A 26,172-nucleotide genomic window follows, 5' to 3' on the forward strand; every position below is an offset into this window, starting at 1 on the left:
TGGATGCCAACCAAACCGATCTTCCACTTGATTACACCGATTTGATGATTCATCGTTGAGAATTATTACCGCTAACCTTCGCTTGCCGTCCATCTCGCCTATCTTTGCTACCTGCTAAAAATGGGTGGGGAGCTCGGAGTTGCTCTTACTTATTAATTGCAGAACTTCCTGCGGATCGGTGTAGAAGTGTGGCATCCAGGCTCTAGATTTTGGCCGATTGAGAATATCTTCCCGCTTGCCAAGGTATAAATGTCGACGGACCTTTGGTCTGCACACCTTGACAGTACGAAGCGGTTTTAAAACCAACTGGTGTCTGCAAAGCTGGGAGGTGGTTCCCGCTTTTCCCTTAGGATTTCCCTATATGCGCTCCAAAGTTGTCTGTTGACCAGGCCCATTTCTGTGGTGAGATTGCACAATCTTGTGAGTTGCGGTGTATTTTTTTTTAATGTATTTTTCGCTACATCCGCGAAGGATCTCCTCTGCTGCTCGTCCGCCGTTAATATGGGCGACATCCTAGTTCTCTTGGGTTCCGAGCATATCTCCCTTGAGGGCTTCTGTTTGCCGTGTGTGCAGGGATGAATCCATACAAGTAAATCCAAGTACATTTTCAATTTACTAAGTATTTTTGTACTCGATACTTTTTACTGCGATCCAAGTAGGTATCGATAAAAAGTACTTGTATCGAAAGCGCAAAACTTATTATGCTTCAGCATCTTCTTTGAAAAGTAACCCATTAGAGGAATGTGAAGATATGTGCAATACATTTCCGCAGCTATATAAGCAAGCCCGTCTATACATAACGGTTGTTGGGTCATCTGATCCTTGCGAGAGGCTTTTTTCAAAAACAGGTACAACTATATCAAAATCTCAAATCCGCCCTTCAAGAAAACACTTGGAAAAGTTGATGTTTTTGGGAAATATAACAAAAAATGAGTTCTTTTCTTAAACTTAATTTATATGAAACAACTTTATCTATTAATCTTGTAAAAATGTATTCCATTGTTTTTGAAATCAAATATTATGTATACAAAAATAATTGTTGTTTTGATTTTTTGTATGAAAAATACTAAAAGATAAATAATCTTGTAAAAATGCATAGTTTTTGTGAAAAAAATACAATAACTTTGAAAAATACTCGATACCTTGCCGATACTGAGTAGGTATCGATACCTTGTTTGATGCAAGTACAAGTACTGATTTGAGTAATACCTGGATGGTATCGATTTATCCCTACTAGTGTGAAATCCTCTTTTGCTCTCGCTCGGTGTAGAACCATAAACTTTCCAGCCAAATTTCGTGAGTCCAACTCTTCTGCGGTCAGATTTTAATTTTCTTTTGTCCCTTAGTTTCTTCAAGATATTGAGGGCTGACTGTCTGATACGATAGTATCTTTGCTATGCACTAATGTGATTTCTGGGGATGGTTACACTACCAGGGCAACATTAGTGCCAGAATGGCGCAGCTCTAAGGCCGTTGGCATTTGATTAAAAAAAGAGGACTGTAACCTAAAATACAGGACAGATGGTCACCGCATCTATATGTCAACGTCACATATGTATGAAATTTCGTTAAGTGCGTTCTATCACTGAATCGTACCCGTTAAGATAAGGTAACCCATACGCCCCACGAAGCGCTTTCGACAGAAGCAATATTTTGATATGAAACAAAATGGTTTTGAAAGCTAATTTTATTCCCTTTCACCGAAAAATACTGCTATTGGCTCTCAGAGGGCTTAAAAATTTCCACCATGGCTCAAATTAAAGATACTTGTTATTCGAATAATATAAAATTGAGAGAAGGATGCACAGCTGCATGCAAATAAAAAAAAAATGCAATCCAAAATGCATATCTTAAATTGAGGTGTTAAAATTTTTTCGATTTTTAAATAGTGAAATCGTATTTCCCGTCTCAAAATCTATAATATTAGTGTAATAAAACATACAAAAAATTTTTTTCCAACAAATCCGGTGGATTTTGTATGTTTTTTTCGAAGAACACTATTTTTTACCAATTTTTTTAAGATCAAGGAGTAGTTGTGAGTCAATAGCAGTATTTTTCCGTGAAAAGCCATAACATTAGCTTCCAAAACTATTTTGTTTCATATCAAAATATAGCTCCTGTCGAAAGCGCTACGATTAATTCGCAGGGAGTGTTCAAAAAACACACTACGCGCCCCAACAAACGGTCGCATTATAAAACCAAACGCAGCGCATTGTGAAATACACTTTAAAAAACCTTCCATCACCTGTTAAAGTTGCTTTTATAGAAAGTAACTACTACGGCTAGAGGCTGGCATATCATTCCATATACGAATAGCGTTGACAAAAAATAATCTTGCAGAGCTGAGATAGTTGCAGCTAGGGACAATTAGCTCTTTTACGCGTGTTGATTTTGGAAATATTAATTTTTCATATAAATACGTAGCAAAGAGTCTTATCCATCAAAAGACGAAATACGAATATATGTACAAGATTTCACAGACCAGCAGGCTTGTCCTCCAGGCAGAGATATGCTCAAATCATGCTATCCCAAATACATCGCTCGTAATATGATTGAAAGCCACCTCAATTTATGCACTGATTAAAGGATCCAGCTTGCTATAAACAAATTCAGGATAGCATATTATCTGAACTAACTTTAAGCTGCATTGCAAGTTTTCGCCTGATATCAACTAGTGTAAAAGAGCCAGATATTCTTAAGTTACAGAAAGTAAATATAATACACCTTTCCGAAAATAGAGCTTTTATGATCAACACACGTAAGACTATTAGTAATTACATAATCGAGATCAGTTACTCTGGATACAAATTCAATATACATATTTATCCCCGATATATAGTGAAGGAACATCTATGAAGTTCAGATGCTTTTTACAAATATGAAACACGTAACAAACAATTATATTATTATCACAATTACGACAAAGACCATTTCACTCATCGTCGCGTCCAGCATTTTTTGTTGGATTCGGAGACTTGCCAAAGTCTTCTGCCTTCTCTCCCCGTCTAATATTTTGGTGTTTACAAAGTCTGTTGTATGTCCACTATTCGTCAAGTGCTGTGCTAATGCTGTTGTCGTCTTCTTATTTTTTATGCCTGCCTGGTGCTTGTGAATTCTAATACCTAGGGCTCGCTTTGTCGTGCCTATATATATTTTGTTGCAGTTTTCGCCAACTTTACCATTGCATTTAATTTCATACACCACATTATGTTGTTGTCGCTTATCTATTCCGTGTTTTGTTTTGGTAAACATTTTATTAAGTGTGCTATGTATTTAATAGTTTTGTGCAATGTTTTGCTGCCAGTTAGTCCTTGTATATATGTGACTCCAATAAAATTTTGTTTGTTTTCTTTTCGGTTATCGGGTTCCATGTTCATTTATGTTGATTTTTATTTATTTCTTGTTGTTGCTCTTAAACTTTTAATTATTTTGCTTGAATACTCGTTCTTATGCAATACGTTCTTAATTTTCATCGTATTTTCTTTGCTGAACTCCTGGCCACTTAACACGTAGACTTTGTTGATGAGGTTAACCACTGTATTTCTTTTTTGGGACCAGCGGTGGTTCGAATGGTAGTTTATCATTCTAGACGATGCTATGGATTTAGCATACCAATTCGTTCTTATTTTTCCATTCAAGTGGTGAATTTCCACGTCTAGAAAAGCTAACTTTTTTGCCTCTTCTAACTCTGTGGAAAACTGGATTTTGTTATGTTGTGAGTTAAGTATTCTTCGTATTTCTTCCACGTCACGTCTTTTTACAATGGCGAATATATCACCTACATAATTATTAATGTATTTGGTATACATATATGTCTTTTGATTTTAATTCAGCGATGCTGTCGTCCAGTGCTTTGTCCAGAAAAATGTCAGCTACGGTGGGCGATAGGGGGTTTCCCATGGGCATTCCATGTACCTGCTGATTGTATATTCCGGCATATAAAAAATAATTGTTGTCTCGGAGACAGAATTCAAGGACTGTTGCAAATTGGTTTTTAGATAGAGTGGTATTGCTATGCAACGAAGCCCATTTTTGCATAATTGTTCGCATTGCCATATGTACTGGTATATTGGTAAACAAAGACACCACATCGTAAGAGATGAGGATCTCCTCTTCTTCAAGCCTAATACTTTTTAAACTTTCCTTAAAATGGAATGAACTGTACACGTTGTAGTCGTCGGCGACTATTTTCTTAAGGGTTTGTTCAATGAATTTTGATAATCTGTAGCAGGGAACATTGGTTGAAACAGATATTGGTCTCAGGGATGTATTTATTTTATGTATTTTTGGGAGTCGATATAATCTATGTGCTGTAGCTGCATTGCATATCAATTGGCGTTTCTGATAATTGTCAATATTTTTCTGTTTCTAAATATCATTTACTATTGTATTGCTTGTCCTTAACAATTTTTGGGTTGGATCTATCCGCTACGTTTTATATATATCCTTGTCGCTTAGTAGATTTTTCCTTTTTCTTTAGATTATATTTTGTCTATCATCACAGTGTTATTTCCCTTTTCCGAATTGGTAATCACTATAGAGTCCTTGTATTAATTTATAAACCGTTTTGTGTCCTCAAAAATCTTAAGTATGAATTTTTCTTTTTTGTTACTCTTAAATTTGTTTTGTATGTATTTATGTTGGTAGCTATATTGCATCTCGCAGTATATTTTTCTCTATCCTCCCTTATTTTCTGAATTCCCTGCTCTTCTAAGTGAACCGGCAAGAAAGTTTTCCGTGACACAGGGAGAGCAAATTTTTTCCCCAGGGAGAGGAGCCAGCAGCATTCTTTGGAATTGCGATTCTGGTTTTGTTTATGAACAAATCTTTATTAATCACAAACCCATATATTTCAAAATTTTTGTTAATTTGTCTTTGCACTTTTTCCCCGAAATTTTTTCTTGTGTAAGAAGCTATTTCCTTCGTAAGTTGAGTTTGCTTTTCTGCTAGCAGGTTAAAATCGTACTCCTCAAGTTTTTTGTGTAGGTCTTTCTCTCTCAATGTGTTCTATGTTTGTTCTAACAAATTTTATTTGGATGTTGGCTTCTTTTATTTCCAGATTTAGAATTTTTGATATGAACTGCTCTTCTATTCTCTGCTGCTCTTTTCGAGTGACTGCTGGTTGGCACCCATGTTTAATTCCATTTAATTTACCCGTTAAATGTGGAGAGTTGCTCCGAAATCTTTACAATGTTGTAAAACCTTAAGCCATTGTTCTTGTTTTATTAGTTTTTCATAATATTTGTTATGCTGCTTGATGGTGTAGCAAGTAACCTGGTCATATTTAAATCGAATGTATTCTAATGTGTTTTATATTGTGTTCTATATTTTATGTATGTTTGTTGTATCGGTTTTTGCTTTCCGATTAAATTGAGTTTATACTTTTCTAGGGCCAGTGATTCAATTTTCTATTGGGTTGTACGCGGAGCTTTTCGGCCGGTAAAATCAAAAGGCAACATTTATTTTTCCTTCTCTCTCCTTCGCATTTCGTCGTCCTTCACGCCTTCATCAGGGAGTCTGATATTTATTGAAAACATAAAACATAACATGAAGGACACAGAAATGCGTAGGAGAGAGAAGGAAAAATAAATTTTGCCTTTTGATTTTACCGGCCGAAAAGCTACGCATACAACCTATAAAAGTATCAATAAAAAAAAAACTATCAACTTTGATTTTTATTTTATAAACCCAAAATAACAATTATTTTTTATTTTATCTAAATAAACAGTTATTTTTGATATTAATATTATATGAAGGGGTTAGAATCAGATCCTTTTTTGAGTAAGTCTGACATTGTTTTCAGATACTTAAGGTTAAAGTTGATTACTTATTAATGATTCTTGCCAAAATTAATGCAGGTTAATGGAAAAGCTTATTTTTGTCTACATTTTATTATGTAAAAAAGTTATAATATACAACATTAACTCTACTAAAATATATCTAATCATCGTAATTTGACAAAACGCTGCCGTGGGCTTTATATGATTCTGTATTTTCTTCTTGAACTATAATCGTCTTTTGACTTTGCTTCTTAGAACTTTTTTTGTTCGTTTTTGTCTCATGGGGAATATTTAAATAAAAATCTTGATGAATAGGTGGTGTAAATGGTAGAAGTTGAGTTAAATTTTCCCATTTTAAGTAGGGAATCTTCGGAGGAGTTGGATATAAGGGCTTAAAAATATCTTCATGACTTGAAATGACTTGAATTTCTTTGTCACCAAGTAAACAGTCAATTTAACAATACAAATATGGATATAACTTATATTTTCAAAAAATGGAAAAAATGTAAGTCATTATAATTTTTCGTAGTTAAGAACGTGAACCAAAGTTTTCTAAGACTTATGTATACAAATAACTTTTATAAGTATGATTTAAAAATAAAAGTCAGCGACTGATTTATATTGATGACTTTTATAAATAAAAGTCTTCAATAACTGTTATCTAAGATATATAATTTAAAAATCAAAAATAACTCTTATTTGCAGATTATTTAGATAAAAATCAAAAATAATTGTTATTTTTGATTTATAAAATAAAAAATAAATAAATAAAAATTGTTATTTAAGGATAATAAATAAAAATTGTTATTTAAGGAGTAATGAAATAAAATTCTAAAAATAATTGTTAAAGAGCGATTTTTTTAATAAAAGTTGTAATTGTTACGCTCCCTGCAATTTTCATGAAATTTGGTATTTAGAAGATCTTAAGTTCGCTCATTAAAACTTTCGAACCAGTTTTCAAAAATTCAACATGCCAAATCCAAATGGCTTCTGTGTTACTCAACTGAAAATGACATTCGATTTGATGGTTGTCAACCGAAAAAATTTCAATGTGATACAGAACTCAAGATCAGTGAGCCCTAAAATCTGTGTTCGCTTTAGTATAATGTGGCATTACCTTTATTCTTTAAACGGCAATGAATGTTTTGATGAGACTTAATTAAAATATTGACTTCCTATTATCCGAACTATTTATGTACGTTTATTTGCCAAAAGTTCTTCAACGGCTCGGTCCCAGTGAGTCATTCGCAATCGTATGCTGCGAATGCCGCATTATACTAAAGCCAGCCTTTCGACATAAGCTACTGTTCCATACGAACACAGAAATATAATACGTTTAAATAATTCTTGCGAAATTTTCTTTATTTCTAGAGAAAATGACAGCCCCCTCCGACAGTTGTAAGCTCTCAAGGTTTTAATTTGGCGTAAAATTATGACTAGCGTGTCTAAAATCCTTATCAGTAGCATATTAAAAAATATTTGCTTTCATGAAAAATTAAAAGTTTATTTGACAGCTGTCAACTCTTAAAGTTTTAATTTGACATAAAATTCGTGATCAGCATATCTTAAACCCTAGTCAGTGGCATTTTTAAAAAGATTGTCTTATTTTTAGAAAAACTCACAATCCATTTGACAGCTGTCAACTGTCAAGAGTTTAATTTGTCATGAAATTCGTGATCAGCATGTCAAAAAAACGTAATCAGTGGTATTTTCTAAAAGATAGTTTAGTTTTAGAAAAATTTGCATTGGAGTTGACAGCTGTCAATTGTCAAACTATAAATTTTATCTCATATTCGGATTTAGCTTTACAACAGTACTACAATCCCGCATTTTATTTTAATCGCAACAGCCCTTCTGATTTTTCGCTAAAACATTGCTTCTCCGACCACTGTGCACGGCACAAAACAACCAAAATAAATTTTTTGTTTGTACATTACAAAACATTAGGAAAAAAATATGCCTGTGACTTTTAGTTTTGCTGCTATACGAGGGTTTTTCCCAGTCCGTGACGCCCATGGTGCAGCCGTTTGCCGGGGCGTATGAGTAACCCCAGCCAGCATATTTGTTGATATGGTTTTATTTTAGTATTTTTTACTAAAATAATGCATGCCAAATATTTTTTTTGTGAAATAAATTAATTTAGTACTCAAAAATTTGTGAGGGGAAATTTGAAATTGAAAAAAATCCCTCAAGTGACCTTACCTAGAAAAATGATTGGCACCGCTATGGAAACAACTTTTTTTATTTTTTGATGTTGGGTTGAACCGGGCTTGAACCCAGGCCCTGCGGAGTAGTAGCGCGCACGGCTAACCACTACAACACAGCGGCCGCCAATTAATTAACTTATGCCTGCTGAATCAATGCACATAGATTTCTACTAAAATATAAAAAAAAAACCTTTTCTTCTTTCAGCTTTAAATTGGAGATTTTAGTTTTCACAACGATTTTCCATTTAAATGCATCATCTGTATCCGTCACTAAAAGGTGACCAATTGTGTCCGCTGGGGTTTCATCCCCAGACCCGCTATCCAACACGCTGCAAACGTTGCTTTCGTGACTATAAAGAGCATGGCGGCCGGCGGGGTATCGAAGATGTGGCCGTCTCATCACCAAACTTAACTGACGGCGGAAATTCCAGGTAAATAAGGAACAAAAAATTAGTAAGCATATAACAAAAAAATAAAAAAAATATACATTTCTCTACAGACCATCATCACGCACATGGACATCTACACATAATTTGTCTTCGTTCAATGGCACGGGGAGTAGCAACGATATTGGTATGAAAATGAGTTCTGAAAATTTAAAGTTGTCATTGTGAACCCTTTTTTCGATAAAATCGTTTATTTTTTTTTCAATTGGCTTAAATTTTTGACTTTTGAAGCTACGCAAAATGACATAAATACTTACATGCATATAATATATATACTTATGTACGTAGATTTGTGTCTCATAAGCCATGTAAATATTTCCATACTAATTAAATACAAACATACGTACATCATAAGCATGTAAAATTCTAAATTTTACTAACACAACTAATGAGTTTGGTTCTTTTCTTTTTTGTCTGAACCAAGGCATATTTAATAAGGTAGAAGTGACAACTAGCTGGAACACTTTTGCAGCTAGTTATAATGTCAAAAACTGTAAACAAAAAAATTAACCCTATGAGGTGCGAGTGCTATCTTTGCTACAAATTGACATCAATTGAAACTCATCATGGTGAAATTATACCAGGTGTAGTAATAAAAGCGAGATGAAAGATTTGATTCTAACTTATTTGAAAATTTGCCTTTAAAATTTTGTATAAGCCGCATGTCAGGAAAACAAAGCGAGAAAGCTTTTTTATTACTTCACCTGCTTATAATTTCACCATGGAAATGCATCAGCATAAGTACATACATATGTATGTACGTATACGAATTTTAAGGATTACATTCAATATTATCTTCAAAGAATTTTAGCTGCATTCGCATCTTATATGCACATATACATATGGACCGAAAAGAATACCTCATAAAGGAAACCACGTCATTAAATGAAATAAATGTTTTATGAAACTATTTTAAAAATTTTTTGGTTCTATTCGCCCAATGTTTTTGCGCGTTTAGTTAAATATTTATTATTTCTTATTTAAATATTTACTTCTAAAAAACATCCGCACTTATATAAAAAAGATTTAATGTTTTCTTCTACATACGTATGTATATCAGTGTAAATCTAGGTCCTGACGTGGTTATGTGTGCATAATATTGTAAGAAACTACCCTTACTCAGTTCTGAAATTCCGCGTTCTTCAGGCAACCAAGTCTTCTAACTTCGCAACTAGGCGCCTTAAAGTATCCCACCTTTTTCCACACAATGCAACGCTCGAAAAATAGAAAATGCTAACTTGAAAATGAGAAATGTCAAAATCACTTCTACCTTGTTTAATATGCCATGATACAAATATTTAAAGGTAGTTTGACTTCTTCTTCTTAACCGCCATTGCTCGCATTTGACGTAAACTGTGCTTTTGATGTTTTATTTTAAATTGAAGCTACCATATTCTTTGAAGAAACTAAAAAGTGTTTTTTTTTTACTTCAGAAAGAATTATTTCAAAAATTATTTCAAGGAATATATTTTGAGCATCATGTTATAGCGAGCTTTTAGTGGTTTACTTCTAAAATTAATTATAAAAGGGAAGACAAGTAAAATACTCGTATTACATTGCATAATGCACATAGATAATCTATTTGTTTATGCAATTGTTTTCATCATTATTTAGTACGATTAGCTGCATATTTCGGGATGGCCGCGTGCATGGTAACTTCACCAACGTGTTGTTTGCTTGTTCCAACCACTTTTCGGTGGAAACTTTTCAGCCTCGGCACGGATGTGCCCAATTTAAGCGAAACGCTGCACCAGCAGCAGTAGAGCGAGTAGTTTATCTGTTTATAAACTATAACAAGGAGCTCTAAGAATTTGTAAATTTGTTTACCTCCCTCTAAGTTTATGCTTCCATAGTGCTTTCATTGACGATAAGCTACTTTTTAACTATTCCTTTGTTCATATGTCCTCTAAAAAGGATCCAAATTAAAGCAACATCCTAATATCTATAATAATATCTCATGGAACACTGCATATAATGCCAAATTTTTTTGCGGTAAGGTAATTTAAGGTATTTAAAATTAATACACACTTATTAACAACTATGCTAATACGATAAATTAAGTAAATTTGCCTTATGTGTTGTTATTTTTTAATGCATAAAAAATTCCTTTAAAAAATAATAAAATGTCCAAAACAATAATTTGTTAAGGTGGTAGTGATGCTCGAGCAATTTACGAAAAGTATAAACGTTATAAGCACAGTTTATGTCAAAAAATTTCAAAGTGAAACTACCCTCCTTTTTTGTATCATGGAAAATTATGACTGATTCCGGGTCGGCTTCGAGTATAATTAAGTGTGCAAAATTTTTTTTAACTCGGTTTTTCCAATCGGGTTTCCACCGTTTTTTTTTTTTATATGTATAGGCGGATTAAAAAAATCTTGACTTTTCGAATACGGAATAAGCCGGAGTATTTTCACTCAAATCTGGACCTCTCAATAAAAGTTTTGAGTTTTTCAAAGTTTTTAAGGCTCTTTCCAGTTAAGGAAAACCCCTAAAATTTTACTATCATATTTAATTCAAATAAATTAATGTTGGCGCTTAAATGTTTCCTACGTGTTTGACCGAGCTTCTCCTCGAATTCGTATTTTGCTTCTTGGTGTTGTGGAGAGATCGACACTTTTACTTCACCTTCGAAGGAGGTTTGCCATTATCTGCCGAGGACGACTGCTATTGGAATTTCTTCATTTTGTTGGGACCAGAAATTTAACCATGGACCTCTCGAGTGGCAATAGAAACATCTAAGCACTCAGTTACGGCGGCAAGAGCACTACTCAAATCTAAAAAAACTTTGAATTTATTTTGCTTTACTTTTTCATAAATAACTTTTTCATAATAAGTATGACTTCATACAAACAAATGTATTTTCATTATATGAAAACTACGTAAAATAAAACCGGTTCATCCGGTTTTTTCTTAATGTCAAAATCGGGAAATGATTTGTTCGTAATCGCAATTTTTCGAATAACTCAAAACACGGTTTTGGAAAAGAGCCAAAAGAAAATCGCACACCCTAGTATGAAAAGCAACCCCCTGTATGAAAACTATGTAAACCAAACCGGTTTATCCAGTTTTTTTTTCTAAATCTGCCTTATCCTGTGTTTCGCCTGAAAAAAAAAACTTCACCCGAAAATTTGTCATCCGCCAATAGTAAAATCATGGAAACCAGAAGTGAAAAGTGAACCGGTTGAGGGAAAATGAAACTCATGATAAGGCTAAATGTCAAAATCGCTAAACGGTTTTTTTCTAATTGCAATTTTTCGAATAATCGAACTCCCTAGTAGCAACAGAACACCCGTTAGGAAACGAGCTAATGTGAGAAGGCAAATCCCCTGTATGAAAACCCTTATACGATTTTTTAGTTTTTAAATGTGCATAACAATATAAGTACCTGCATGAATCGTAATACTATCGGCTCTACTGTATCATTATAATATTTTTGATTTATCATAATTTTACTATAAATACTACATGTATACAATATTTCATACAAATATTTTTGCAAAAAAAAATTAAAATATGTAAAACAAACACTGTCGTCGCTGCTGAATGCGGATACCAACATGTGGTTTGTAATTTTGTGGATGTCGACAACTTTTGTGTGAACATATTTTCAATAACTCCTTAACGTAATCGTTATCGTAAACGTAATGTCTCTGGCTAATCAATAAATAACCAAATCACACCAACTAAAATCAACGTAAACGTACGTGTAATCGTATTGTATCGTTGGATTCACTGCACGGCATCGCACTGCACTGCATCGCATCGCATTGCAATACTTAAATAAATTTGATAAATCGTAACAACAACGCCACTCTGCATATCTACAACCAAACACACAACTGGTCATTTCACATCTAATAGTTGTTCACTTCAATGTAGAACTTAAGCGGCGTCCACAATCATGGGCATCCACACCGGACATCGACGAGGCGGCCGACCAGGGTAAGAAGGATAGCGCACGTGCCAGTGGTGGTCGTTCGCAGGATAACGATGTGGATGTTACGGTAAAGCTGCCAGTGGCGCCACGAAGGCATACAACAGCATTGGATATAAAGGAGGTAAAATAATGATAATGAATGCAAGTACATATTGAACGTAAGTCTTCGGGTTATGAAATGTTAATTTGTTATTTGTTGACTTGCCCTTCCAGCAGATGTGAGGCACAAGAAAGGACATCATAAATTATATTCGATAAAATTATCTATCTATCTGGGTGTGCATTGGAATTCCAACAATCGCTACGCTAAATTTTCATCGCTAAAATTTTCTAAATGGAAAGCAGTTGAGCCTAAAAGTATACAACAAGAAAAAGTTACAGAAGTAGTGTGTAGGCAGCCAAACTTGGCAGTATTAGGGGCATGTAACTAGATGTTACTGTTGTCAGGCGCGCCTGCTATTCTTTTGCAGCGTTTTGGTGATCACAATTAGCAGCGATAGCGAATGTTGGAATCCGGTTGCAGGTTAAGTATTTTCAGGTGTTGAGTGAGGGCCTCAACAAAACTGCTTTGTGATTATTATTTGAAATAGACTGGATAGGTTAGGTGGAAGTCCCGCTATGGGTTCAGTTAGATAAGATGTCCATTGTTTTACCATCTAATATATTTTTACTAGAGTGACAAACGGGGAGGCTATCTATACGATGTTATTATGAAAAGCGCTGGGTACCCAAAATAAATAGAAGGACTTTGCGACCTTGCATTTGGAGGTTTTCGCTTAGTACTCGTCGACCCGTACAGGAGTAGTTCACTAGAGATAAAGAACTGCCTAAAAGAGTGAAGGCTGAAAGATTACATCGGCACACAGAAAAAAAGTTCGTGTGCGAAGACTGCCCCTTGGTAGGTTCTCTTCCTTGTAGGGTATCTAAATACCTCTTGGTGGGCTTTGTGGTTGTGGGATTGGTTCCTTGTGGTTTCGAGCTAATCCGATTAGTTTTGGGGAAAAAACCCACAATTATTTATCCGCCATTTTGAATCAGTCATTTCAAATTTTTCAAATATAGTCAGTTTTCATGTATGAAGAGTTTATTCAATTTGAATCAATGACAAGAACAAACGAAATTTCAGTTTAAGTCCAAAAAACCAATGGATTCGACAAATAAATTTGTCGGACTACACCCCCTACAGGCCTGTAAAACGGGGTAAGGAACCAGTCCCGAGGTAGGACCACCTAAATACTTTAGGGGTATACAAGGAAGAGAACCTCAACTCACGTTTACTCACCGCACTTCAACTCGCCTGAACTCAAAACATCTCACCTCACTTTAAAACCACCTCATCTCAACTCACCTCACCTCGCCTGAGCTTATCTCAGCTCAACTAAGCAAAGCACAAATATAAATATTTTATTTCTGAATAGATGAGCGATTCAAATCATAAGAAAATTGATTTTCTGATTTGTTGTTTGATCATTTCAAATTCACGGAACCGAGTGCTATCTTACGTTATGTTAAGTTCAATAGATGGAAACATACAACTATCAGGACTACGGAATGATTAAGAAATAGATCAAGGAAGTTTTACTTCCGTAGCGCGGCCAGGCGCACTCAGAATTGTGTCTCTTGTAAAAACTATCAATGTCTCTTTTCTATAGTTTCTAAAACCATACTTCGTTGGTGACCCACAAAGCGTCTAGCCTAAATTTGGTTATGGAAACTGTATGAAAATTCAGATAAGTAAGTACTGAGTACGTGGTACAGGGGGTTTCTTAGAACTTCATGAGACCGGGAGCTCCAATATTAAAACCGGGGTAAGATTAGGCTGGATAGACGTCGTTTTCCAATAGTTTGATACCACATCGAGATATTACCTTTTCAACTTTCTAAAACTAGTCTTATTCCAGTAAAAAAAACTTTGATTTCTATCTAAATATGGGATAAAATTTTGAGATAGGCATTTTTAGTTTTTCTGCAAGAATGGATTAACACATAATTTAGTTTTGTTTAGACCAGTCTACAGAATGGAACTTTTTCTTATATCAATCGAACGGCTACATACGTATAATTATAAAGTGTTTATTCTTCTTACATTACTTTAACCAACAACCGTGCATTTAGGCCGAAAATGGCTCTTCGAAGACAACATCGTCATCCTCCACTCCATCACCCTCGCGTTCTTCAATTCCAGAGGAGTTGATTATCCTCTCCTCAGACAGCCTCGCCGAACGGGTACGTAAAATGAATTTGCTGAAGAAGCAACGTCAGAGCTCCCGAGAATCCAGTCGTGAGCGTTCGGTTTCCAAGAAGAGCGATGAGTAAGTTAAAAATTTAAAATGCGTGCTTTTGTCGCCGCTGTGTAGCTATTGAATGTGCTAGCGCTTCATGTTTGGTTTTGTCCTCGCTTTTTGTTTTATGTTTCCCCCCAAAAAACATTCCGTCCGATACTAAAGTAGTGATAACAATTCATCCAGCGATGCTGAGAGTAAAGCGCCACCGGATCGACCAGAACGTAGCAAATCCAGCACATCGGTGGCAGAAGCGGCTGCTAAACGTAATTCGCTGCCACCAAAGAAGGTTTCAACGGCATCCAGCACCGCTGCAACCACCTCAACAAGCACTTCCACAGCAACCGCCAGCATTTCACCAAAAGCAGTGAGTGCACAAACGACTGCAGCAACAAGCAATGGAACGAAAACGCTGAGCACATCCGCCTCTGCAACTACCAAATCGACCGCGGCTACTTCAACGACGTCAACAGCATTGAAACAACAACAAAAAGAAGAGGCGCGTCGCTTGAAATCTGCCCAAGATGTGGAGTTCATGCTGAAAATCAAGGATAGCAAGTTTGCACAAAAAAGACAAACGCACGACGCGAGTTCGCTTACGACGGAAACGACTGAAACCACTTTGGTGGGTCCGAACGATCGAGAACTGCAGGATGAGCTAAAGCGGCTGCGCGCCGACTACGAAGCGATGAAGATGCGTGCTGAGCGTGCCGAACGCGATAAAAGTGACATTTTGTTGCGTCGGCTCGCATCGATGGACACCGCCTCGAATCGGACCGCAGCCTCAGAGGCTTTGGCATTGCAACAAAAAGTCAACGAAATGAAAGAGCAACTCGAAAAAGTCAATGAAGAGAAGCGTAGGTTGAATATACGCATGAAGGATATCGAGAACAATCCGAAGGGCAACGAGTATGAGTTGAAGCGCAAGCTGCAGGCGGCCGAGCAGCTGTGCGAAGAGTTGATGGAGGAAAATCAGGATGCAAAGAAGGAAATACTCAATTTGCAAGCTGAAATGGATGAATTGCAAGACACCTATCGCGATGATGATGTGAAAGCGAAAACAAACTTGCAAAAGGACCTGGAGAAGATGACGAAAAACTGTCGCATACTAAATTTTAAGTTGAAGAAATACGAACGCAAGGTTGAGATAATGGAACAAGAGAAGCAGAACGGCTACAACTCGGATTTGTTAGCTAAGGTCGCTAAGCTGGAAGAGGAGCTGCGCTTTTCGAGTGAGCTGACGCGTAAATTGCAAGTAAGTGTGACAAGTTAAGTAACTTATTCCAACATTGCAAATCTACATAAAAGTTTGTATCTCATTACTCTTTAGGCCGAAGCTGAGGAGTTGCGCAATCCGGGCAAAAGAAAGACGCCTTTGTTGGGTATTATCGGCAAATCTACATCAGCGGATGCGAGTCCACAGCCACCGTTGCAATTGATGCGCGACTTGCAAGATTCGGTAGAACGCGAGTCTGACTTGAAGGACCAACTGAAATTTGCAGAAGAAGAGGTGAGCATATTTCTTGGTAGCAAATATTGTACGATATATATTAGCTTAAACAATTGTAAATGTTAACACGCATTAAGAAAAAAGAGTTGCTTAAAAAGTTGAGCGCTAAAATGGGCACAAACGTTGGCACACAAACAATGGAACTCACTGAAGTGCTTTGCTTTCCGCGCGCCACACAAACGACGCGCGACTTTTATCAGGATGCCGCAACTGAAACCACTCCAGTGCTAATTAATGATGCTTCGATCAGTGTGTTGGTGGATACCTGTGAAAATCAAACCAACACTGACGCCATTGAAACCAGCGAAGCTACCACAGAAACAGGAACGCTGGTTTACGAGACACGCGAAACCTCCACGGAGACAGTAGAGGTGTTAACTGTGAAAGATGTTTGTGAAGCTTCAACTGAAACTGAGCTTGTTACGCAAATTGACGCCACCACCGAGACGGAGGGTGGTGAAAATTCGATCGAAACTCATATTACTGTGCAGAATTTGAAATCCTACTGCGATCGTGAGTGCTCGCCATTCGCAACGGTGTTTGCCGCTGTTGCGCCTAGAGCAACTCCCGGCCTACTTTTCCAGTCCGCAATGTCACATGCTCTGATGGCGAGCGCTGGTGCAGGTATCTTCAAATGCATTCGTTTCTCAATATTTGTAGCTTTGCTGTTAATGTGTCTTACCAAGTGTCACTTGTGACATGGTTTTGTGGCTGATCCTACTAAAATTTGTTACTTCAGAGACTTACACACTTACTTTGTTGAAATTTCTGTTGCCTTGAAATTCGAAAATAGTTCTAATAACTTTCGTATTAAAAGTGAAACGTTGAGAAAATTGTAGATATTTTGTAAGCTCACCCAAAGCGGGCATTCTAACACTGTGGGCAGGTGAACATGAGAACACATACCATTATGGCCCAAAACCCAATGAGTAACTTGATTAAAACTTAATTTAAAAGATCTACATACGTCCTTTTTAGCGAAAGGGCAACTAAAGTATCTTCTGAACTATCTAAGGCACTGCACCACCGCCAGCACTCACTGCTTTTGCATTCAGCCGGTCAAAAATTAAAAATCCTAATTGAGACCAAAAAAATGATTCCATAAAAGACGTTTCGCGAGTATGTGGGACACGCACAATTCAGCGGCTTCATTGCCCTCCGCCTTGACTCTGAGGTGGCGAGAATGTGGCACATTAAAGTGTGTCTTGTGGGGTCCCTGGTCACTTAAATATCGAGGAGTAACCCGAAATGGGGTGATCGACAATGCGCTAAAGTCAAAGTCACTTCCGAAAATAAAGTTTTCTGAAGATTTCCATAGGTGTACTCGCTAGTGGGCTAGCTCGTTTGTGTATAGCACCACAGGTGGATCATACAAGAGGAACCACACCCAAAACGCCTCAAACAGAAATACCGAAATTTTCTCGCAATAAATATACATAACTGGTAGGTCATTGGTTTATCCTACATTTATAATAAATAAAATAATTTTTTGAGGTACATATAGACTTTTGCTAAAGGTTATATGAGAAGCCTTTTCAATACACAATTGCACTCGGAACTTTGCCATTGGCCGCAGAGAGATGACCGCTGTTAGAAACCACATACTTTTTCTTATTTTAGATGTTGCTTGGATTAGCGATCGAGTTCATTTCCTACGGAAAGGTAATACGCCCCTCTAACTACTGGGCTACAGACGACATTTATTTATTTAATCTAAGAACTCGAACGCATTACAGAAAGATCTATATCTAACGAACTCGACTATTATATCAGTAAGCGATCTTTTGATTGGCGTGTTCATGCTAATTCAATGCTTCGCAGATTTCTACTCTGAGCATTAAAATTAACTCTGCCAGGAAGGGCAGGACAATCAATTTTGCCGGAAATGATGTCGGCCTTGAAATACATTGAGAGAATGAATCTTTTATTACGAAATGTCATCAAGTTAATATGTTTATTTGCTGGCATGGATTTCAAATGAATGCGGCATACTGTACCTACAACGAAAAATAAGCTCACATAAATCTTTAGTTATACGACGAACAAAAGCTCCATGCTCGAAAGCATTTGGGATGATGCAGTTTATATGCGTAAAGAACGAATCGTGGTATCAATTAATATCTTGCGGGAAATATTATTCAATGCCTTAGAAAAATCCGTACGGATCGTATATACTTGGCTACTATTTTGAAAAGCGTTTAAATATGTTGGTTCAGACAATCAGATTGCATTTAATATTGAACAGCATTTGGGTTTATTGGGTATTCAAACTGTTTCGATACGGAAGTCAGCTTCGAGACACAATCTAAAAATTAAAAGAAAATTAATTAAAAAAATGTAATTAAAACATATTCATACATATTTTTTTCTTTTTAATACAATAAAATTAAAAGGAAATTAAACTACAAAAAAAAAGACAAATAAATTAAAAAGGGAAAAATTAATGAAATAAATCCAATACTCTTGAAAAATTTGTTTTCTTTTAAAACAATAAAGTCTAAAAATTAAAAGAAAAATAATTAGAAATGAAAAAAATAATTGAATAAAGAGGAAAACTAAATAAGTTCGTAAAAATTGAATGAAATTAAAAAAGAAAATTCTTTAAAAAACATTATTTCATAAATAAAATAAAAAAGAAGAAAAGTAAAATAATAATTAATTAAATAAGTTCCCAAAAACTAAATGAAATTAAAAAAATGTATATTTATATATTTTTCTTTAAACACATAAAATCTAAAACTTACAAGAAAATTAAGTAAAAAAATATATTAAAAAATTATGAAGAATATTAAATAAAATTGCAAATAAAAAGTCTAAAATTTAAAAACTAGGTAAATAAAAGAAAAAATTAAAATGAGTTTCTAAAAATTAAATGAAATTAGAAAATATATACATATGTATTTCTTTTTAAATTAATAATATCTAGAAATTAAAATGTAAATTTAATTAAAAAAGAAAAAAAAACAGCTGCCCGAGAACTCGAACCTCGGATCTCTCGACTGTTGGAGCAGCGCGAGCAAAATGATTTACAAACAGCGTTGCCGTTTGGCTACCAATGTAGCAAAAGTGCTAAATTTCAAATGAAAAGTTGCAATGCTACATGAATTCTAAAATTACTACATTTTTATAGCATCATCCTTTGTATGGAAGAAGCAAAAAAATAAAAAATTATCAAAAATCAACGGGACTTTTGAGCAACTCCAAACTTCCATTTAGAAAATCTAATTAAACAGTTTAAAATTTAAATGAAAATTTTGAACCTGGATTTCGTGTTTTTTTTCATAGAATGGACTTTATTTTAATAATAAAATAAGTAAATTTAAAATAAAATAAAAAATTGTCAAAACTTGTTAATTTCTTGTGGTGCTATTATTCTGACAAACTAGAAAAAATGTTGGCTGTATTTCATGCAGATTTATTACATTTTCGGCTACAAAGGAAATTTAGTGAGTGGCAACACTGTTTACAAGTGCTTTATGTTAAAAGAGCTTTTCACCATTAAAGTACGCAAGGGAGCTTTTTTGTAAGACTAGCGTGCCAGAATAAACAAAATCTTTCAAACTATCTTGCCTGCAGTTTTTCAATTGTCGTAAATACAACAGACTTTCAACTCTCTTAGCCAGAATTGCCCTGCTTAAAGTAGAACATTTTTTAAGAAGAATAACCGACAGAGCATCCAACAAAAAAAAAACAGCATTGAAGCATTGAAAACTTTAGTTCTTTAACATCTTGATAAATGTCTAAAGACTCAATGTTAAATGAAGCAGTACCAGGTTGACTCAGCTTTGCCCAGAGTGCATATACTTTTTAAAGTTTTCAAGATTTGGATAGCTTTAAAAAAATATTTTGGAAAAAAATGGATTTCGATATCTTTTAAGTAAATTTCTTACTCCAAAATTTAAGTTGCAACCCCATTCCGAAATACGCTGGAATGAATGGTACATACCTTGAGCGTATATGTACTGTGTATACATAAAAAAGCTGATTGAAATTAACAAAATTCAAATTTGTATTAAATACTTAGAAGCGTGGCAACCCCGATCGGAAATATTTTCTGACTAAAGTTCTTAACAATACCTTTCATTTAATATCCATATTGCGATGTTTTAGATAAATTGTGTAGAATAGAAAATAAGTGGAAACCTTACACTATTACACTACTATTAGGGATAATATTTTGTATTTAGGGAAAGCATTGTTTAAGAACCTTCTCTTGGTACCCATGAATACTAATATTCTACCGTTTTTCTAAACAAAAAAGTGAAATAAATATGCGATTAAAAATAGGTGGCAACCCTATTAAAAATATTTTTGAGTTAAAGATCTTTAAAATACCTTCCATTTGATACCCATATTATGATGTTTTAATTAAATTGTAACAAATTTCTAATAGGTGGCAACCTCATACGAGTCTTCTCGGAGATAGTGTATATTCAGATAACCTTAAAATCCAGAATATTAACTGTGTACAAAATTTCATCAAAATCGTTAGATATATATATACAAGAATTGCTCGTTTAATGTAATAAGATTTACGACATCTAACTCATTCGGGAGTAGATTCGCTTATTCAATAGTCAAAAAGAGTAGCAGCTTTAGCCCTGTATTCAACTTTTTATCTATCTAATGTTTACGAAAATGTGGTTTAACAAAAGAACAGTGCCGATTTCATCGACAGTAGAGGTATCTATGCTTCTTTGGACTAATTGTGTTGAAATAAATTCGTAGCGAGATGCTCGAGTGTAAACTTCTTTGACTCGGTGATGGTCTCTTCGATCTTTATTACGGAAAAATTTTGGGTGTCTGTTGATTCTCTTTTTTTTATAATCTAGGATGTTAAGGGGCGGAGGGACTCAATTTCCAGCTAAGATTATGTGTTTACATAGGTCTAAAAGACTTTCGATGAATGATAGCAATGAAGAATGTTAGTCCTATATAATCTGCGCCGTAGGATTTAGTTTAGTCAAGAGGCTATTTTTCCAGATTTAGCAGCAGTTTTCGTCCGATTATATATAGGTACGTTTACCCGTATCTTTGAACGATTCGAAGGACTACGCCACCCATCGCAAAATTTTCTTGTCAAAGATACAATAGATGCAGCTTTTATTTTTACTCAGGAGGGACAGAAGTAATCTAATTCCTCTTTAGAGTATTGAACCTGGAAAATGTATTTCGTGTCAGTTACTTAAGAGAAAATAAATGTGCCATCTTACCTCTTCAAGGGATCCATATCATTTATTGCCTCCTTGGATAGATAGGCAAGAGGTCTTGACTTACACCAAGATTGTTGTGGTCCGTGAGAGCATATCTTTCCTGTGATTGAACAAAACCAAGTAAGTAGTAGTTCCTTGGTTTTGTTGTACTTCTTAACTCCGAATTCTTGAAAAACAACCTTTTTGTTTAGCCATTAAGAGAAATTAAAAACCAATAAGGTACAAAAAACTTATGAAAAAAACAATAATACAAAAACAAGTTACTTGGTTCTGTTCAATCACAGAATACAGATCTTATTCTTCTAGCAAAAGTGCATTGTTTTCGTGTTGATCAAAAGTTGTCCGACAAGTTCGCGCTGCAAGCTGTACATTATCCACCAAGTCGGTTTTGAGAAGTGGAAAACTAATCAGCTGGTCAAAAGAATCGACTTCAGATAGGATGAAGAAGTGTATCTCGACAAGAAAAATGTTGACTTTGTGGTGTTGTGGTAACGATATTATCTGTTGAAAAAAAAACTCTTGAGTACATCGTCGAATCGATTCACCGCGCTCCTCGTGAAAATGTGAATTGAGTATTTGGTAGGTGGATGACTTTTCACTACTTACAGTGATTAGTCTGACACAGTCCTACAGGGTGATCCTTTTTTAAATATCTTTAAATAAAAAACGAACATTTCAAGAGTATTCAAACGGATTGCATGACTGAAAACCACTAATATTAACCATTTCTAATTCTAATTGTACAATTTCAGGCTGAAAATTTGAGGAAAAAGGTTGCCCGTTACGAGGACGAAAATGATTCGCTAATGATGCAGTTGAAAAAAATGGCAACGCGCTCCAGAAGTACGCATATGATTTTGAAATCGAAAATTTTATATCTATAGCATTTATTAAATTATACCTCTAACCCTCTTTAAATTGTATACCTATTTGGACACAATTCCGAATTCGAACGATATAAGTACTCGTATACACATACGCTTGAAATATCAAAATTTACAATCTACCAATTTGATACAAACTAACCCACTTTTGTCATATAAATTTGCTTCTTACTGCCAGGAACTTGCCATTTTTTACAGCTGCTCATCACCAAAACTAACCACCACCATACGCACATACATAATACATTGCCAAATTAACCCGTGTTCGCTTCAATGCATATGAACTCTATGTATTTCAATAAATCCCATCACTGAGGCTTTGCATGCTCTAAGTTCATTACTTGTCCCAGAGAGCGCATACTTTTCCCACTAGACTTATGAAGTACCATTAAATTCCAACTCTTTAGCAACACGCAAGCTGAGTCCCATACCACATCGTTTGGTGCCCGAGTCTGCCGCCGATCGTGATGAAGGCATTTCCGATGAGGACGATCCCGCTGAGCTGCGCATACTTCTAGAGCTGAACGAGCAGGAAGCATCGATTTTGCGGCAACGTGTTGATGATCTAGAGCGCGAGAATCGTGAGACGAAAAAACAAGTGAGAGAGTTGCAAGATCGAGTACAACAAGCCGAGGTGGGTGACAAAAAGCCCTCTTCATCCTCTTTGCTTTCATTCAATTCGGCAACAACGAGCGCAGCCGATAAGAAATTGAAAGCACTCAATGAAGAGCTCATGCAATTACGTAAGACACTGTCGGACAAAGATCGCACCATCGAACGTCTGCAGGCGGAGACTGTTGCTAAAATTGGTGCAGCACTGCCCCAAGATGCCAATATAGATGCGAAGCGACAGTTGAAATTAGTGGAGCAAGAAGCATCGGTGTTGCGTTCTAAAATTACAACGTTGGAGAGTGAAAACGAAAAGCTGCTAAAAGATAACAAACGCATGCAGTTGCAGGCGCTGCGCAAGAGTTCTTCTTTGGATAAGAATGGTACAAATGGTGAGGAGCTAACGAAGTTAAAAGAGTCATTGGAATCGATGGAACGCGAGCGTAATGAGTTAGATGGTAAACTAAAACGTATTTTACTGGAATCCGAGCAGAAGCTGCCGACGCGTACACCGAAACGTGTGACAGACCTCACGCCGAAGAATCACTTGAAAAAGTGGGTGGAGGAGCTGGAAGATGAGATACGGGAAATGAGAGTGATAGTACTGAATAGTGGTGGCGACAAATTGAAGATGCTTGAGACTGAGAAAACAGCCTTGGAGGAGCAGCTGCAGAAGGCAAAGCAACGTCTGAATATAGCTGAAGGTGACATTGGTGAGTTTGAAATTTTGAATTAGATACGATGGTTGTTATTCTTCCGAGACTGTTGAAAGGAACTTTATTTTTATATTAAGTTACATGAAACCGAAACCCCCTTAAAGTATTCTGCACCGCAGAGACTATACTCAGGCACACATATGTACCATGTACCATGTTAAGTACTTGCACCTATTAAAAAGGTTGAAGCATAGCCAGTGGATGTCTAGACATCTTTCTTGAGCGATTTCCAAAATTACACGCATGTCTGGACACCCAGCTATCCGAATTACAGGTCGCCCTTTTCAAGTGCATCCCGTAGGAACCACTTCACACCTGTACAGGATTTTTTGGGTTCCGTTTCATTTCAAACTTCTGTAAAAAAGTGTAAACCCCTGCAGTAACCTAAAGTGGCCTTCTGAAACCAACGGAGTTCTATCATCTGAAAAATTCTCAAACTCTTAGCGTTGCCTTGGCATGCCATCAGGTACTTTTTCTTGGCGGCTATGAGGCCAATCTCCCATGCTTAGTCTAAATCCTTCTAATGTCTTGGAAATTTGCTTTATGCCAGCTGAGAAGTTGCTCGCTGCTGCCCAAGTCTCATTGCCTTCTAACATAAAAACTATGTCAGGAACGGTTCAATAAGTTCAACGACCTTGCATTTATGCATTCCATTTTTCACTAGAATTCCTGGGGTTGCACTCGAAGGATCCTAGGATGGATAAGGTGCATATCCAAAAGTAACCTATGGGGAGGAGGCTTGGACCTCCAGGACTACCCTAGCAACGGTGAGGCAGTCCCTCACCAAGATTCACCCTCTGGCCTTTGTGTGCATAACGGGGGCAATGCGCGCATGTCCGACTTCAGCGCTGGGGGTGGTGCTGGAACTTGAGCCAATGCATCTATCACGAGAATGATAGAATACACCTACATCTTGCATCTATCAAATGAACCAGTTGCAAAACGGACTCTCCTTAACTTTGCGAGAGAGGGCATTGGTAAAGGTAAGGTTTTGTCTTCCGGGCACAGGGACAAGCTGAGCTCCCAGCTCCCTCTAGTTGTGCTCTCCGCAGGGACACAGCAAGGTACTCCATGTACCTCTATCATGGACAGACTGAAGCCCTCGGTGCCACTGGTTGCTTTCCCCAGCATCCCCCAAGCTGAAGTCTATGTCATCAGTCTGTGTGTGCTGAGATTAACCTTCGAAGGAAGTATCAAAGCGAGAAGGTCCTCATTTTAATCGATATCAAGGAGCCATTCAAAGCTCTGTCATCCTTCAAAATAATATCCTCGATGGTCTTGGAGTGTGGATTCTTAATGCTCTGGCTGAGAACCATACCATCCGAATCGAAGTTAACGAGGAAGCGGACTAGCTATCTAGACTGGGCGCTGCCTCGGCCCCGATAGGACCGGAGCCCTTCCTTTCAATAGATTCCAACACGATAAAGAAAACACTCAGGAAAGAAAACACCAGGCTAAGGGAACTGCATTGGTGTAATACCTTGGGACTCCGTCAATCCAAAAGCTTATTAACAGGGTACAATCTGAAGAGATAACAGGCTACTCATGGGTATCCCTAAGGAGAAACCAAGAGTAATTATAGGTATTTTGACGGGTCATTTTAGGCTAAATGGTCACCTGTATAATTTAGGAATCTGGTCTATTGACCTATGTCGCTGATGAGCAAAGGGCAGACCAGACCTTCTGATCGAAGTGGTTTAATCAGATATAAATATCTATACATTTAGTACTCATAAATGATGTTTAGGGTTATTAGAGTGCGAATACAATTAGAAGCAGTCAATTTTAAGGCACTGCATATTCCAAGATCGCGTGTTAGAGACCTGAAAGTTTTAATGTTCAAGACATTCAATCTAGAACCCCGTTAATTCCTGACTGTAGCGAATTTGGGTCGATGAACAAAAATTTGTCCACCCTCACAGAAACTACCAATGAGATCGTATACTTCCTTTCGAGAGCCGAAATATACTTAATAAACTAGACCTCTATAGAATTGTCGTTTAAACCACAAAAGCTCGTATGTGAGGGTACCCATATTTTAAAAGAGAGGGTAAAGCCTTTGTTATTTCAAAACGGTTCCCGCTTTTATCCCTTATTATCTCTATCTTTTACATCTAAATATCAACATTTTAGTATGAATAAATAAGGCTTGTTGCCAGGAGCTTCCGGTGTGAAAATCTCATTTTTGGTACAAATATCAGTTTCGAGATTTTGCGGAACCACGATATGCGGTTTTTCACTTTTAACGATGATATACGCCTCTCGATATCGCCCACTTCTGAGCGAAATATTCACGAATGTGGGACTACCAAAACTGTTACGGGCCTCAAGGATAAACAAATTGAACTAGTACGAAGGAGGGACTAAGCTCTGACAGCAAAGTATACTCCTGTGTCTTCTCTGCATTACACTGCAGTATATAGTAAAGCTTACCCTTGTTTCCTTGAAATATTGGGATTCAGATCCTAAAGCAGCGTCGAGTTCTGAAATTTTTATAAAAAGTATGCAATGTGTAAATTACGTTAAAAAGATTCATCCGCTAAGGTATTGTAAATACACTTTTAGCTAGATGTTCGTTTCGTCGC

General features: G+C 36.3%; 1 protein-coding gene across 2 annotated transcripts in view; it reads left to right on the forward strand.

Annotated features, from left to right (window-relative positions):
- LOC108358312 (myosin-7B) overlaps positions 1-26,172 on the forward strand; it is a 44,999-nt gene that overhangs the window by 12,248 nt on the left and 6,579 nt on the right. Inside the window, exons 4-11 of one of the 2 annotated variants that reach the window (XM_017609576.1) lie at positions 8,193-8,418; positions 8,487-8,560; positions 12,298-12,494; positions 14,489-14,685; positions 14,821-15,910; positions 15,986-16,165; positions 16,243-16,789; positions 22,670-23,584. In XM_017609576.1, coding sequence (XP_017465065.1) covers positions 8,237-8,418; positions 8,487-8,560; positions 12,298-12,494; positions 14,489-14,685; positions 14,821-15,910; positions 15,986-16,165; positions 16,243-16,789; positions 22,670-23,584 — 3,382 coding nt within the window. In that variant the 5' untranslated portion in view covers positions 8,193-8,236. Of the gene's footprint in view, positions 1-8,192; positions 8,419-8,486; positions 8,561-12,297; positions 12,495-14,488; positions 14,686-14,820; positions 15,911-15,985; positions 16,166-16,242; positions 16,790-22,130; positions 22,222-22,669; positions 23,585-26,172 lie in introns of both variants that reach the window. The other variant, XM_017609565.1, reaches the window with a different exon arrangement.

Source organism: Rhagoletis zephyria, unplaced genomic scaffold, assembly GCF_001687245.7.
Source record: "Rhagoletis zephyria isolate East Lansing unplaced genomic scaffold, Rhagoletis_zephyria_1.1 Rzeph_scaffold_00009, whole genome shotgun sequence".
Taxonomy (NCBI): Eukaryota; Metazoa; Arthropoda; class Insecta; order Diptera; family Tephritidae; genus Rhagoletis; species Rhagoletis zephyria.